Genomic DNA, 16,633 nt, shown 5'->3' on the forward strand with positions numbered 1-16,633 from the left:
TCAACTCCCTTATTCACCCTCACCTTGCCCAAAGCCCAGAACCTGCACAAAACCACATTGCCCCAGGGCGGTTTTAACATGTCAAGCCATATGTTTAATGTCTGGATATGTAAATGTAGTCTGCTCTTACCGTGTGCCTGAATTTAACATGAAATTGGAGTTTGTACTATACATGAATTTAGACGATTTATCACTTTGAACTTGGCTATGCAGTTCTGCCTAAAGTTAAACCTCATACTGTATAAGATCTCCACCTATAGTCAAATATTACATTCCCAGTCCTTTGTAAAGGGAACTGCAGCATTCTGTTACACAAATAAATATCTATCTAGAGATTATATATATAAATAATTTAATTGAAAATTGCAGAATTTACACTTGAAGGTTATTTGTCTTTTATCGGCAGGCTAGTAAAGACAAAAAAATGTGCTGCAAGGCCTGTAATACTTAAATGAAAAATGGCCGTTTTCCCACAAAGTAGAACAAAGTCAGAAAAAGGAGAATACCTTGTTACCTGATTCAGCGCATTGATAAAGCGTAGCACACTGTACATGTACGTATATAAGCATTATATATACTATTTCTAGCTCTACCACTTAAGCCACAAAAAAAAAAAGGGAGACAGACGCTGGTATTTTTAAAAATGTTTTTTTTTTCTTTTTCTGGTCAGCACCAACTTAAGAGTCACAATTTAGCAGGAAACAAAAGTTAAATAAGTGAGTTGCGTTAGCAGAGGCGCTGTAAACCCTTTTGAAGCCCCTGCAAATCCGTGGGGGGTCCGGAAAATAAATTATATTCAAACACACACACACACACACACTGCACACGATATGAATTAATTCCTTAGAAGGACAAAAAGGAAAAAAAAAATATATAAATAAATAAAAATATGCATGCAAAACTATTTTGGATCTATAACCATCAACATATAGCAGGGCTGGAATCCTGCCGTCTACCAGCTCCCTTAGCTCCGTGCCAGCAAGAAAGATGCCGGGTTGCCAGTCCGTATTTTGTACTAAAATGAAAAAGGAGATGAGAGGTGCGCCACTGAAAGCCTGCGATCGCCAACATATTTCCGTTAAGCAGGTTAATCACACATTTTTATTTATTTTTTGTTAATACTGACATCGCTACCCACTTTGTAAAAACTATACAATTCCGTGGCTTCTTATTTCTGGCACTTAAAATACTAGAAAAAGAAAAATAATGGCGTTTTTTTTTTTTTTTTTATCTTCCGCTTCAGAATAAAATGTAGGATCTACCATCTGGCTCTTATTTGGGAAAATAAATAGAATGTTCCCTGAGAAGCAATGAAGGGATCAGGATGGGGAGGGGGGGGCGTGAAAAAATGTTACTGTACAGAATCCAATTTAATTTACAAATATCATTGCACTGAAAAATCCATCCAAGCCCTTGAGGGGTTAAAGATTATAATTCCACACATGGTATTCGGAAAGATAAGGTTAAGTCGTCTTTACCCGAACAAAATGGACAAATGCAACATACTAAGCACTAATAAACGACTAGAAATCGTACGTAAAGCCACAGACATGCAATGTAATTGTGAATGGTTGTGTTTAGTACACGGATTCACCCAACGTAAAGAAACACTCACCAAGAGCCCAACGTATAGTATATGTCACGCAATTGTTTGGCAGATTGGCCATTTGAAACAGTCCCCCCTGCACCAGATTTCGCGGAATTCATTCACTGGTTCAGTAATTTAGAAGTAGCCATGTATGCGTTCTATATGAATATAATCCTGGGAGAAAGTACGTCCCATACTGGCCTATACCTTAAAGAATGCATAGGTTGCATGGATTTAAATGGCTCCTCCGACAGCTGCATTCACCCGACTCAGCGGCACAAAATCATCACAAGGCCACCCAACTCCTGTGACTATCGACAAGCAACTTGCCCATTCCATGCTACAATTCCCTCCATCAACAGTAGTATGCGACACCAACGGACTAACCGCCGCTCTGACTGAAGAGACCCTTAAACGCGAGTAAATGAAATGTTTGCTCGTCAATAACCTAGATGTCATCAAGCAAAACGACAACTGCGCTTGGGAGACTTGGCCAACGCATCCAGCGTTTGAGCATTGTTACACTCAAGCAAAAGAATGCTGAGATGGGTTACATTAAAACTACACACAAGCTACACATTTGCCGTTATGTATAGTGATGTAGAGTATGAATGTACCAACCTATTGAAACAAACACCTCCCAGACAGCCTTTGAGTTCACACATTTCCCTATTCCTGACATCTCCCATTAAACAGCATTATTATCGGGGTATACATACTCCGCATCATTGTACACTGCAGCACATTCATCGACATGGTTCGTCTTGCAGCAGGTCTTTAAAGTAGAGATAGATATGGAGTGTAGTTATACCAAGCATCGTTAGGCAATGGATTAGCCAAATGTTGGTTACTGCTATGTTGTAGGAGTAGAGAGAACGTCACCCTCATATTCACAGCATCACCGAGGCCTCCCGCCATTCCTTAAAGGAGGTCTGGGTGCCTTGTCCCATAATTCAGAGCGTGAGGTAGGTTGGGACAAGGAAAGTCACAGTGCCGACTCACGCATATATATTTATATTCCCACTCTGCCCGCTGCAATGCCGATTAGCCAGCGTGGCCGGGCTCCATGGTGGACAGAACTAACTTGGGGTGAAGGGTGACTGCGATTAAGGTACATAAGCATTACGTGCTGGCCGGACACCTTGGTATCTGACAAGTGCCCGAAAACACATAGCTACAGAGTTAGGCGCACAGCGAGTGAGAACTACACAATAAAACACAACCATACGGTGCAGAATTAGAGGGGGTGCTAGATGGTACAAAACACCGCCATGTTTATATAGTGCACAACTAGTGAGTGCAGATAACTGGTAAAAATGACCGTCACAGCTTTACTACGTCACTCATGAACCACTTGTGGAAACAGCATCTCCCTTCCTATGTGACCAAAACTAACGTCACAAACGTGTTATCAATCAGGGTTCGCAGACATTCCAAACAGAAGCCCCTCTGTTTGTGAATTATGTTGTACGCCATCGTGATCCTCTGCTGCTCCAACAGTATTCATATTTCTGGGTGAACGGAGAGGGAGAGTCATGTGAATAACGGAGGCAGACCAAAAACTATTAAAAATAGACTTCAGTGGCCTAACAACAACGGCTTGGTCCTCCTCTCTCTTTAAGTGAGTTGCAGACTTCGCTCTTTCCAACAGCAGCTATGACACGTGTCACTCTAATGTTGGGCCGTGAGACAGGCTCTTGTGACCTCCCAAACCATCACCCATGTCCTGAGTTATTTAAAGGAGAGGGGACAGTAATACGAGCTTCCAGAAAGCAGAAGCAGATGGTCTGGATTCTTCAGTGCAAAGCCAGAAAGGGGCCCCTGGGCACAGGATTCACACTGGGTAGTAGGGACTCATCGGAGCAGCAGGTTTCAAAGTAGGGGACAAGAGCGAGGTCTTCAGCCAGGCAAGAGGCGTTATGCTTACGGAGGGGTGGCATCCAAAGATTCTGGGCTATTTTTGGTTGGTTGGTGTTGTATAAAAACCTTGCGGACATGTTGGCACAAAAAGATAAACAAGAGAGATAGGAGGGACCGGCCCCTGGAGGAGGGGTACCGTCCGCTCCATTCTGACAGTCTGGCTGTGCTATTTCGAGAGGATTACATGGCATATTTCTGTGTCCATTCCCGTGCTAGTCTGTTATACCTGCAGAGATAAGACGGGAGAGAAATAAATAAAAGATTGGTGGAAAGGACTGTGAAATGCATTAGAAACGTTAATAATAATAGAACAATCCTGACATATACTTCAGCTATACATTAAAGAAATATTAACCTTGCTTGGTCAATGACAATCAACATGCAGAGGTTGTATTGAGCACAAAGGCTGCACCAGGACAAGGTTTACCATATAATTAATGCCAGGGATGTGACCAGGGACACCGATCTGCATTCATGCACAGAGAATGCATCAACGCACTAGTCTTTATATGATCATTACGTTAATAAATGGCTTTACAAAATGACTAAGTGCATCCAGCGTAGATATGGCAAGCGCAGGCATGCGTCTTACATCGGGATAGGTAGGGGAGACGCCGCCAGTGCTTTAAACTCTTCAATAGCAAAGAAATCCTACTTACTTCTCCCGGTCGGCTTTATATGTGTGGGCGATCTCTGGTACCAGAGGGTCGTCTGGATTCGGGTCACAGAGAAGAGAGCAGATTGAAAGCAGAACTGAAATAGAAAAAGGAGAAGAGAGTGAGCCAACGGGGCATTCAGAATACATGTGAATGTGTGGCCCCCGGAAGACAGGAGGGCTTGGTCCCTGTAAACGGCACAGCTTCAAAAATATTTTATAGACAGTCAATTTTCTGTAATATGACTGACTCCTAAACTATACAAATGTAATGCTCTTCTTAAGACGTGCGCTCAAGGTCTACCGGGGAAAATGCATTTTGTGTAGCTACGGGGAGAAAATGGAAAGCCCAAACCAGCTGTATGCTTTGTATGAATCGCCGTGCCAAGGTAATTCTGTTTTGATTCCTGACCGGGTTATCAGTCACATGTATTTATCACATTAGTGATTTTCAGGATAACTGCCATGTTTTTGCTGTAGGGAGATCTGATTCCGATCCTGTGCATGTTTGAGTCTCCGCAATGATTCCTGGAGGCCTCCTCTTACATATGCTAATTTATAATGCTTCTTTATAAAAGGGAGGAAATCTAAAAGCCGATTACTGATATTAGAATCATCCCGTCGTCACTGATAGTCTCTTCTTATTTACTTACTCCTACCCGCAGAGATCTGCAATGTGTCAGCCCAGCTGCCAAAAGCTGCAGGCCACGGAGGGACAGGGCTTGTGTCCTCAGGAGTTGGGTTCACAAAGGTAACATGAATAAGCTTAACGCTCCTATTCCTGCAGCAACGAAGCTTCCAGCATTCAAACATCAGCTAGAATATCACCATCCGAGAATCCATTGCACACACATTATAATGCTATCTGTACATGCTTGGGATTCGACCACATAATGGGGAAGTAAATGTCCTCCTTTGTCATAGGAAAGGGAAAAAAAAATCAATAATTTTTTTCCACTTTCCGGTACTTCCTATTGTTCAGCACTGCTTATATGAGAAAAGCCAGGTGCTAACACATATCTGGTATTATCAGGAGTGAGTAAAAACAGAAATGGCAACTCCAAGGTGCTACCAACTTCTTTATGAAATCCATGTCATTGCTCGTGAATTTCAGCTACGTTAAAAAGGTAAATAAATGAATATCCCTAAAGAGTCTTCCAAATGATATACTCTTTTGCGCACTACCAGCTTCAATTTACACCCAGGCCTAGCGCCAAAGCCACCATTTACATGATCCCTCTATATAGTAAGCTCGCATGCCACAAGCCGCTGCACGACGTGTTGCAGCATCGGATGCAAATATCTTAAAGGTCATAGCTTTTTATGAGGCCCACACAGCAAAAGCTATAGAGTCACATAAGCTGTTAGAAGCCTCCTTTAAAGATTTTCATCCCGAGTCCCAAAAGCTTACGTGGTTACATTTTTCTTTCCTGTTGGCCCAATAAAAAGTACATGACGTGTGATGAGAGACTCCAGTCTCCACTTATCTCTCAGTAAAAGGCAACCTTCTTACAGACGCGTACCTTTGGAAACCGTCAGTGCCGGTGACCACTGGCTCCGCAGGATGTCCAAGCAGATGCTACCGTTGCTGTTGATGTTGGGGTGGTAGATTTTCGTAGTGAATGCCACCTGCAGATAGAGACAAACACTTTCACATCGAGGATACGATGACGTTTAGGTTCAGTATGGTTATGGCAGGGTTAGCGATTCAAAAAAAGTCTCTGGCCCTGGAGAAGCTCACCACCGAAAGCTACATATTGAAAGCTCGGATGTCCATCTTTCTGCTTACCTTGGGGGGTTTGAAAGGATAATCTGTGGGAAAGTGAATGGTGAGGAAGAAAACACCACCTTGGAAAGGGCTGTCATTCTGTAATAAGGAGAAGAATGCGTCAGACGGAAGAGGAGTCTTATGGGAAAGAAAGAACGGATCACAGGAAAGGAAAATCGGTGATGATGACACAGACAGGGGGCTTGAGGTATAAAGCTTCTTCTTATGCCCCCCACCCACCCCTATCTTAATTATTGCACTGTGTTTCTCCTCTTTCTATGTCAAAATGCTCCTAAAGTCACCAGCCACTAGAAGACCACCTCACGAATTACTTGAAAATCTGTCCTCTTAAACTTTGTCTCTATACCCAATATACACCATGATGGTCTCAAATTCTACATGGGTCTAAAACCCTGGGCCCATCAAAACTGGTAAACGCAAATTGTTTTAGCCCTCAAACCCCCTTCTACATCCCCTGTGATGAAAATCCCTCCATTCATCGTACCAAACCCTTCTCGCCCATGTGTTATTTAAACACACATGTGGAAACAATGTGTCAGAATATCTTTAAACAATAACTAGTGATCAACATGCTTTCATGAAGTAAATTATAAAAGCCACACATCGAGATTCCCAATGTTATTCTGGGGATTCTTCTCACTCACAAATAAATAAGACAGGAGATAACATTTCTGGCTTAGCTTTTGGTAAATAGACTCCTTTTATATTTTTTTTAGTTGAACAGTCTTCTACGGGCTCCTAATTTGTGCAAAAATTCAGCATTCACGGTCAGTAAGTTGTGATTAGTGAACAATACACACTAAGAAAGCAAAAGGCATGCAAAGTAGGAATACTTACAGGACCCATGATGGTAGCCTGCCAGTGAAACACTGAAATACAGAGAGACAGATCTTGGGGCACATTCACGGAAACAGACACTGCCTACAACCAAAGGGCCCCGCTTGGAGCGTCACTTTTTAATATCTTTTTCTAGTGATTTTTTTAGGCTATAAACACAGATGATTGGATGTTAAAGAGTATCACTCGTCACACATCCCAACGATACACACAGTACATTCTTTACGGCACAACGGCTAAAAAGCCTGTCTTATTAGAAGTCAAAAATAAACATCTCACAATCTAAACGGTCTTGGCCAAAGCTCTGTCTTTCTATTTGAAAGTTCCGGCCTGCAGTATGTGATATGCACCGGTATTATAAATCACTTCTCTTCTTATGAGTTTATGCATCCTCTGTAGCTTATCCTCATACTTAATATGCTTGCGTTTGTGTTTAATATGCAGTAAAAAAAAAGGGCTAGTTCCACTTGTAACAAAATGCAGGTCTATAGCACTGCCTTAGAATCCTGCATTTTGGGACATTAGGCCATTTTTTTATATATAATATATATATATATATATTATATACACACACACACACACACACACACACAAAACAAACTGTTGTGTGTTGAGAGCCATAAGAGCCGATTATAGAAGTTCAGACTCATGGTGGGGTTTTCCATATCGGGATATTTAAAAGAAAAGATAAGTTACATACAATCATCTCCCACGGGACCGGCAGAACACTGAGCTGGGGGGTCTCTCTGCAAATCCATCAGCTCCTATAAAGAGGAGGGTGAGAATAAAAAGACAAATGTTTGACTATAGACGCAACAGACAGCAAACTATAACCGCTTCAAGTATTTAATATATAAGATTTTAGGTAGTAAAAAATTAAATGTAATTGTAATCGTAACCCAGTGACACATGGTGGGAATGGAAGGCGATGACCAGCACCCGTTACCTTTCGTGAAGGGTCTCGACATATGCGGGCTGTAGCCTAACTCACTTCTGAGGCCAAAATTGAAAATCCCATTAAATTGTAAATATACATGTTTCCTTTAAGGACGTTTATGGCAATTGCATATAAAGCTGTATTCCAATTGCTGAAGCCTGACACGTTGCATTTTTTTCATATATAATCTAGTCACCCTGTTGAAATGTGAAAACCGGTAAGTTTCTGCGAGCTTTCCTATACCATTTGATCGAAGATAAAGGCACATGGGCTAGCCCGAGGATAATCCGGGCTGTCGTAAACAGACAGCAAGGTGTTTATGACGTGTAATAGGAAAATAAAATATCAACTTTTAACCCATCTGCCTGTAACATTCAATTTCTTTATGGAACGGTTTATAGACAAAAGCCGACCCGTGCATATACTTATGTATCAGTAGTCGAGCGGTCTCACTGTCTTATAATGTTGCACAGTTGGCGGATGGAGCAGTTATCGAGGTTAAGGTCTGTATTTCCCAAAATAGTGGGCCTGCTTGAGCTGAGGAAAGTATACCCTCCATACCCAGAATGTGTTTCTAGGAACTGTCCATCTAGGAAAGGTTAGTCACAACTAGCACTTCCCAGACATAGCCATTGGCATGTAGTTAGATACTAAGCTAACTTTTTATATATATTATATATAATATATATTTTTTACAGGTATCTGCCCTACCCCCACCCCTCTCTCTCCTCCCCCCCACATGCCCCCCTTGGTGCCCTCTTCCCATTTATGGTCTGTCACCAGCAGCTGGCCCTGGGATCACTATGTGGCAAGTGATATAGCACAGGAGGTGGGGGTTTGCGCAGCTGTTACTGTCAGCGCATGCGCACCACAGACAAGCAATTGGAGGCCAAATGCGCACGCGCGTTACAAACTTTACGACACAAGAACAAGATTACGCATGCGCACAACTCGCCATAGAGTAGGTGCGGCTACACAGTCAGCTTCTGCGCACGCGCGAATACTTCCCTAAAGGCTCACTATATGGCAGCACTTATGTACTGTCCTTGTCTACGCCGGTGGTCCTATTAAAATTGTCTATATTAATAACGTATCCTTTCCGCTAGAAAACTAAAACACTGACGTATCTCCGTACCGCAACCATAAAAAAGACAAGTTAACAGAACGCGCCGTAGTGCGTAGCCGGATACATTCGACCGATAGTAAGCTGTTGAGTTTCTCTCACCTTCTGGATCCTTTTGAGCGCCATGTTGTCCGAAAGCCTGCACAGCGGGCTGTGCTTAGGGGGCAGCAGGAGCCCGACTCTGACACGAAGCCCCGCCCACCGACTAGACTGCTCAGGCGTCCGGGGGTGATGAGGCTGCCGGGAAATGTAGTTTCACGTGTTTAAAAATAATGCCGGCGCATTAGCGCAAGGCAGGCTGGGAGCTGTAGTTTCTTAAAAAACAATCTTGAAGTCTTATGGAAAAAATAATAACTAGCCAAATACCCACTATTGTATACAGTGTTGTAGGTCGGCATGACTGAACCGATTCTTTATGGCAATGTTAATGAAGTCAGTTCCTACCTAGACTTTTATTAGTCTGTGTGTCCAGCTGGGTGATTGAGACCAAGCCATTCTACTGTTTACCACAGGGAGTAAGATAAGGAGTGAGGATGTTTGTCCAGTAGATTGGGCTAAAATGACAGAACCAGAGGTCTATTACAAAGCTAATATGCAGATGTCTAAAAACTAGAAAAGCTAGGGACCAGAAAACAAGAACTGTTTTTAAAAAAGACAACACGATATTTTTTTTAAAAACTTTGAATCTTCTTTTCAGTAACATGTAGTTTTATGGGGTGGTTTGGGGGTCTATGACCACTATTGAAGTTGCAGCCCCGTCATGCTAAGTTTGAGTTTGGAAAAAGTGATGCGCAACTTGTAATATTTGCCATCTAGCTGGCCGAAAATATGAAAATCCTAGGAATGCAGGCAGATCGGGACAAGTTAATGAATATATTTTGGTTCTTATTTTCCCCATTGGCATTAGCTGTGTGAAATTTATATACAAGTAAAACTTTTTTTTATTTTTTTTTTATTTTTTTTTTTTTTTTACAATCACTTTGTCACATTGTCATGACCCAATCTAACCCCTCATTCATTCCCACCTCCCCTCTGTCTGTTGTCCCCCAATCCTGTTACCCCATCATTCATAGCTAAGAAAGTTGAATTGGCATGCGCCCTTTTAACAATTGTAATACCAGGCTGTATCTTTCACTGTATTGTATATTTTTCCTTTAATATCATCACCAAGAGAATTAATGATGTGCTTCCACTTTCCTTACAATGCAGTGTCCAACCAGTCCATCTGGAGAACATGAACCGGTTTAGCTGTGAGAAGGACGATGTGGGAGCCCCCTCCTGCACCCAGCACTGTAAAGTAGTTTTTTTACAATATATATATTCAAAAAAGTATCAATCGTAGACTAAAACGTTCAACTTATTGCCACCCGCATTGGAACAGTAAAGCTTTCTAAATTCTAAATTTTCTAAACTAGTAATTCTGAATAGCTGGGCAAGACCATAGGCAATGATATAGGTTCTCTTCCAAGTTATCACATTAAAGACATTTCAGGGAATCCATTAAACTTTGACACGGGCCAAATTGGGTCAGAGCATCTCCAAAACAACAGGTCTTGTGGGGTGTTCCTAGTCTGCAGTGGTCAGTACCGATGAAAAGTGGCCCAAGGAAGGAAAAGCGGTGAACTGGCGACAGGGTCATAGGTGGCCAAGGCTCAATGATGCACGTGGGGGCCAAAGGATGGCCTGTGTGGTCAAATCCAACAGACGAGTTACTGTAACTCAAATTGCTGGTTCTGACAGAAAGGCATCAGAACACACAGTGCATCTCAGTTTGTTGAGTAGTTCAGTCAGGATGCCCATGCTGACCCCTGTCCACTGCCGAAAGTGCCTACAATGGTCATGTGGGCATAAGAATTGGGCCACGGAGCAATGGAAGGAGGTGGCCTGGTCTGATCTTTCACGTCATGTGGCTAGCCGGGTGCGTGACCATCGCTTACCTGGAGAACACATAGCACCGGGATGCACCGTGGGAAGAAGAGTTGCACTAATGCCTTTGGGTTCTTATGTATAAAACCTTTCCCTTCGGAGAGAGTAGCCCCAGAAGGTTGTGGACCCGTTGTCATTTGTGGCTTTACAGAAGTTAAAGCGACACGTCTTTATACATGTCTTAAAGGAGCAGAGGCATTATCCAAAAAGTAGATTTATAACGAGCATGTGATATCTTGTCCAACCACTAGGGGCAGTGTAGAACTAGTTTTTGGGAGAATACAATTCCCACTGATTGGAGGGTCCTGAAAACAAAGCTAGTTGGTTACAGTTAGTGACTCTTTTCAGTGGACTCTTTAAACAAAAATCTATTAGTCTTTTCTGAAACAAAATACAAGCTTTGTGTACAAGGAATCATCATAATGGTTAGCTGACAGCGGGGCATTGTCTGGTCTGTGAGAAAGAAGATAAAGTGGTTTGGGAATCTGGGACTAGGATATGCATCAACAACCGCAGGGGGCACTTTAGGGCAGCAGTGGCTATTCCGGTCCTTGTAGGTTATGAGCGGGCCAGGATTTTAAGGGTAACCCCACATATTGAATAGTCCCCGAGTGCCTATTCAGCCCCTGTCCCAGCCTCAAAACCATAGAAGACTCATCTGTAGGCTTCCAACCAGCGAGTCCAAGTTTGGAGAAAGCTGTAAGCGGACTCACATGTGAAATGGCCATTGTGAGAATGTGCCAAACTCAGCTATTTGAGTCCCTTTTCCTTCCAGGTTTAAGAAAGCAAACCGCTGCACAAAATTGGTTAAATTGCTTGTTTGTGCAAAGTGGTCTTTTATAGACTGTAGTGGAGGAATGGGGGAGAGGCTGTCTTTGTGTTGTGCTCCATGGCTCCTAACTGTTTCAGAGGTATTACACCAGGCTATAAAAATTCAGACAGATCCGCGGAGAAAGAGAAGTATTTCTGAGTGAGAACGAAACGCAAACATTCGGAGCTCTCTCACTTGTTTTCGTTTCAGACATATGAATTCACATGAATTGACAGTCGGCAAATTTTATCTTTTGCAGACTGAGAGCTCTCCTTCATATCCTGCATCTCCAGGTACAAATGATCTTAAAGGCCAATGGGGTGAAATCACTAGGTTAAAACCCTGAGCATGCAAACAAATACAAATATTAAAATATTGAGACGTATATTAACCTATACAGTGATAGCTATGGCCAGCAGGGGGCAGAGTTGCTGCACACACCATGATGCCTCCAGCAAGAAACACCATCGCAAACCAAAAGTTCTATATAGAAGTTATTGCTGCATAGTTTTGGGAGTTTTTTGTACTTGTGCGCTACATTTAGCTTTATTATTCCACTCATTAGGTACCTTTGCTCTGTTAAGCTTGCAAACTGAGTTACATGGTTAAAAGTGACAGAACCCGCTGCAGAGCGGAGACAGCCCTGGCAGCTAGGTATCTAGCTATATAAAGCTGTTGGTATAGGAGGTGTATAAACGGTACGGTACATAAATGAGCCACAACTGTATTGCTTTTATCTAAATGGAGTGACTAGTTAAAAACATAGTAAGTATGAGACGGCTATTGGATGGGCTCTGGAGGGTGAGCGGTTTGGTATTGAATCAGCCTGTGATTCCCTTGGTCTCATGACTTGAAGATGTCTCAACCGCTATGAAATTAAAGGGGAAATCCCTTTCAGAAATATTTTTTTTTTTTCTTTGAGCATAAACCCCAGTGCTGTATACAGTAATGCATTTCGGCATCTGGTTTTATCTCATCTCATGGAGGCGGCCATTGTTGTCAGTCATGTGACTTTTCCTGCTCACACTGAGCTGATTCTTTACGGCAATTCTTATGAAGTATATTCCTCCATGGACTTTCATTAGTCAGTGTCCAGCAGAAAGATTAATACTAAGCCATTCGATTGTTCATCACAGACAGGATGATAAGGAATCAGGGTGTTTGTCTAGTAGATTGGGCCAAGATAACAGAGCGAGAACTCATACAAAAGGCCAATATGCAGCTGTCTGAAAACATTATGCAAAAACTAGATCTGTTTTAAAAAAGAAAACAGCACCATTGAAACGCAAAACTTTTAATTTTTACTCTGATATATCTATTAAAAGATTGGGAATTCCAGTTTAAATGTGTAAGCTTCCTGACTATGCCACATTTCTGTATCCCTTTACTAATTATTATTTTAGATTTTATGTATGTATGTATGTATGTATGTATATATGTATGTATGTATATATATATATATATGTATGTATATATATATATATATATATATATATATATATATATATATATATATATATATATATATATAGCTCCTGCATGCTTCCCTCTTTTTGGACCTCCACCAGATACCAATCTTATTCTCACGTCTGGGTATTTTAATCCAAACTTGGTTGCCACGGCCAGCTGGCTAGCTATAGTGCCAATGGGCAAGGTATTTTGAAGACTGTAGTTAATGCGATGGGTGGAAAGAACTCAGCATTCTTGGTTCTGTGCTAATGGATCATGTGATTCGTTCACCCACATCAGAATAAATAACACTAAATATGAATCCTCAATTACTTTTTTTTATTATTATTTTAAACCATCTCAAAATAATTTAGCCCTCACTGGCTTTGTAGTTTTCTCTCTAAATGCATCCTCATTCTCACTGCTCGTGCCACAACGCGTGTGGTTTGCAGGCTAAAAGTGATCTGGAAAGACTAGAGGATATGTATAGAGACGGGATACGATAACATTTAAATACTTAAAGGGATTTGACAAAGTACGGGAGAGAAGTTCATTTCAAAGGAGGAGACATGTTAGAACAAAAGGTCACCATCTAAAACTAGAGGGTGTGAGGCTTAGTTTTATTTTTACTGAGAGCGTAGTGGATAAATGGATCGGGCTCCCAGCAGACATGATAGAGATGCATCTGGTTAAGGGAAATTAAACATGCATAAAGCTATCCTGAATCTAAGACAAAACCAAGAACTGATTGAGGTCGGAGTCTTCACAGCTGTCAAAACGGACGGCTGAATGATTCTTATCTGCTGTCAAATTCCATGTTTCTACGTAAAGGAAAACCTGCTTCCTCAACCTCTTTATCCACGGCTCAGCAATTTGTGTCAGGGTACGCAGACATTTAACCTCATATCCATGAATGTTATGGAGGAACCGGTCAACCAGACGGTAATCAATCGCTTTGAGAGTCACCTACTTTGCGAGTCACCTACTTTGCGAAGACTCTGCAGTATGCGGAGCGCTGATACAGAGCATTTAAAAATAAACGGATTTCACAATAGAATTGCAAGCAGATGTATAGATCAAGATGCCGTGTGCATGCCCAGGTGTGACATCACTACACGCAAACTGTAGAAGAGATTCTCTGAATATGCCGCGTGGTGATGCAATGAATGAGGGGCATGAAATAAACGTCATTTGTCTCGCAGTTCTTGATGAATGCTTGTCGTAGAAGTGTTGCACCAGCCCTATATTCTTTCGCTCAAATAGCATGGCTTCATTTATAAAGAGAGAAGGATTGTACCTCTGTATAAAGGGTTACTACTAAGCCTTCAAAACAATGAGGGACCCCGGACTCCAAGTCCCATGACTTAAATTGAATTATCGCACTGTATGGTAATTCCGCAGTCTGGGTCCTTCCCTCTCCACCCTTGAGCAGCTGCTTATTCAGTTCTGTGATGTGTGTAAATGAATGAGTCCAATTAACCCCCAGCTTACTCTGCTAGAGAGGACACCAGGGACATCATTAGCCATTTCAATTAGCAGGAATTAAGCAGCCAATCATTTGAGGGTATAACCCCAGAGAGGACCACAAGCCCCCCCGAGACCACCATCCACAGCAGTTCCCAAAGATGTGACCATTAACCCTTTGCAATGCTGTCATCCGCCCAGAGGGCATATAGGTGCAAATCTAGCTTTAGGGGAGGAACAATCCTAAAACTTCTGGCAACAGGAAGAGTTTTCCCACAGCTCCTCAGTACCCAAGAACTGCCCCATTTGCAAGCAGCCAATCACCGACAGGATGTGCATGTGCAGAGAGTTAGACACCTGGAAATCACACATGAGCTGGAGACTGTTGTGACCTGCACATGCACACCAGTAGGCAGGAGACTCCGTATTTCTAGATCTCCTCTCGCAGAAGATTATCATCAAGCATGGATATGGCATCGACAGATAGGAAGAACCTTAATTCATCAAGACTTAAAATCCAGTACTGGTGCTGGGTCCAGAGGTGAGACGAAAAATAAAAACATTAAAAGTAGGGATTTCATTATAGTATTCAGAAAAAAATTGACACATACCGGTATATATTGCACTGGAAAAATGCCAACACCAGTAAAATAAAAATGCATTCATATAATTACACAGGAATGGAAAAGCCTTTTAGCACAGTAAAAAAAATGAAAGGAAAAAAATAAGTCGAAATCGCAACACCCATTAAAAACCAACCCCCCCCCCAGGGTGATTACACTCATCAGCATGACCCAGGGGTCCTTTCGCTGGGGTGGAACAGGTTGGCCTAGTCTGCTTGCTTGGGCAGTTGTGGAGAACAGTACCTTTGCTCTATTCAGGGCCAATCATTCAAATCTATTGTTAGCAAAATGAATTTGGTTTATTGAAGAATCTACAATATATATATATATATATATAAAATAGTTTTACTTAACCACTAAGTGTGCACTAAATTTTCAAAAACGTCGAAAGCCCACATACTCTGCTCCCTGTCCCACGAGCAGTCCAGCCTCGATACCATTAAAGCGGCGCGGGAGGATTAAGTAACTTTGGTTCCCAATATAAAGTAACATTCACTAGAATTGAGAGGGGAGATCGTGTGTGTGTGTGTGTGTGGGGGGGGGGGTGCAGAACAGAAGTTAGAAGGTGAATAATGTAAAATGCAGTCAAGCAATGTAAAAGAAGAAAGGGAAGTAAGATGGAAAAAGTGAAGAAAAGAGGTCAAGAAATGAGGTGCGAAGAAAAAAAAAAAAGAAAAAAAAAAAAAAAAAAAAAAAAAGGGAGGGCAAAAGGAGAGAAAAAAAAAAAAAAAAAAAACCACAGGAAGCAAAAAAGCAAAGGAACCCCTTTCTGTATAACTGCTCCAGGGGCCAAAACTCCTTAATCTGGCCTGGATTATGAGGCCCGACTCCAGTAAACTTCTGTTGCCAGTGTAGGCCCTTCATAATGAATAGTAAGGGAGTTTAAACCACAACTCTCCTGCAAAGTCTCCGTTTAGTGAATAAATCCCTGCCTTCTTCCAAAACTTAGCTCATTTGTGCCATTTCAAAAACAAAAAAAAAAAACAATTCTCCATCAGGCTAATACACCTCAAACATCCACAACCTATGTGATAAATGGCCAATATATAATAAAATGGCCCGCTTGCCAGAGGAGATGTGCTGCTGTCGGGGAAGGGGAGAGAAAAACAAAAAAAAACCACAGCTCATATTTTAAAACACAATATATTTTCTATTTTGTTACAAAAAGGTCACATTGTTTTCAACGTTTCTTTTTCATAAAAAAAAAACAAAAAAAACACAAACAAAAAAACCCCCTAATTGTAGAGAGACAAGATTGTTGGAATGGAAGGTAAAAAAATGGGAGAGAACATAAAAGCACACGTAAGAAAAACTCTGCAGAATAAGCGAGGGGAAAAAATAAGAATAAAAATATATATTTAGGATTATTACCCAGACAACAGCTACAACAATCCGGCTGCTACCACTGGACCAGCACATAAGGAGGTAGAACTCGCGTTCTTGCCTCCAGTTTAAAATGATGTAATGGGGGAAGAAAAAAAAAAAAAAAAACCCTCCATAAAAGAAAAAAA

General features: G+C 41.7%; 1 protein-coding gene across 1 annotated transcript; it reads right to left on the bottom strand.

Annotated features, from left to right (window-relative positions):
• Nucleotides 1-1,082: 1,082 nt before the first annotated feature.
• On the bottom strand, nt 1,083-9,076 carry UBE2D4 (ubiquitin conjugating enzyme E2 D4 (putative)). Its single transcript, XM_053462847.1, has 7 exons — nt 8,952-9,076; nt 7,490-7,553; nt 6,790-6,821; nt 5,953-6,030; nt 5,687-5,792; nt 4,168-4,261; nt 1,083-3,734 (listed from the first exon to the last, which is right to left on the bottom strand). Exons 1-7 carry the CDS (start codon nt 8,973-8,975, stop codon nt 3,689-3,691), a joined length of 444 nt encoding a protein of 147 aa, XP_053318822.1. The 5' UTR covers nt 8,976-9,076; the 3' UTR covers nt 1,083-3,688.
• Nucleotides 9,077-16,633: the final 7,557 nt, after the last annotated feature.

This window comes from Spea bombifrons, chromosome 4, assembly GCF_027358695.1.
Source record: "Spea bombifrons isolate aSpeBom1 chromosome 4, aSpeBom1.2.pri, whole genome shotgun sequence".
NCBI lineage: Eukaryota > Metazoa > Chordata > Amphibia > Anura > Pelobatidae > Spea > Spea bombifrons.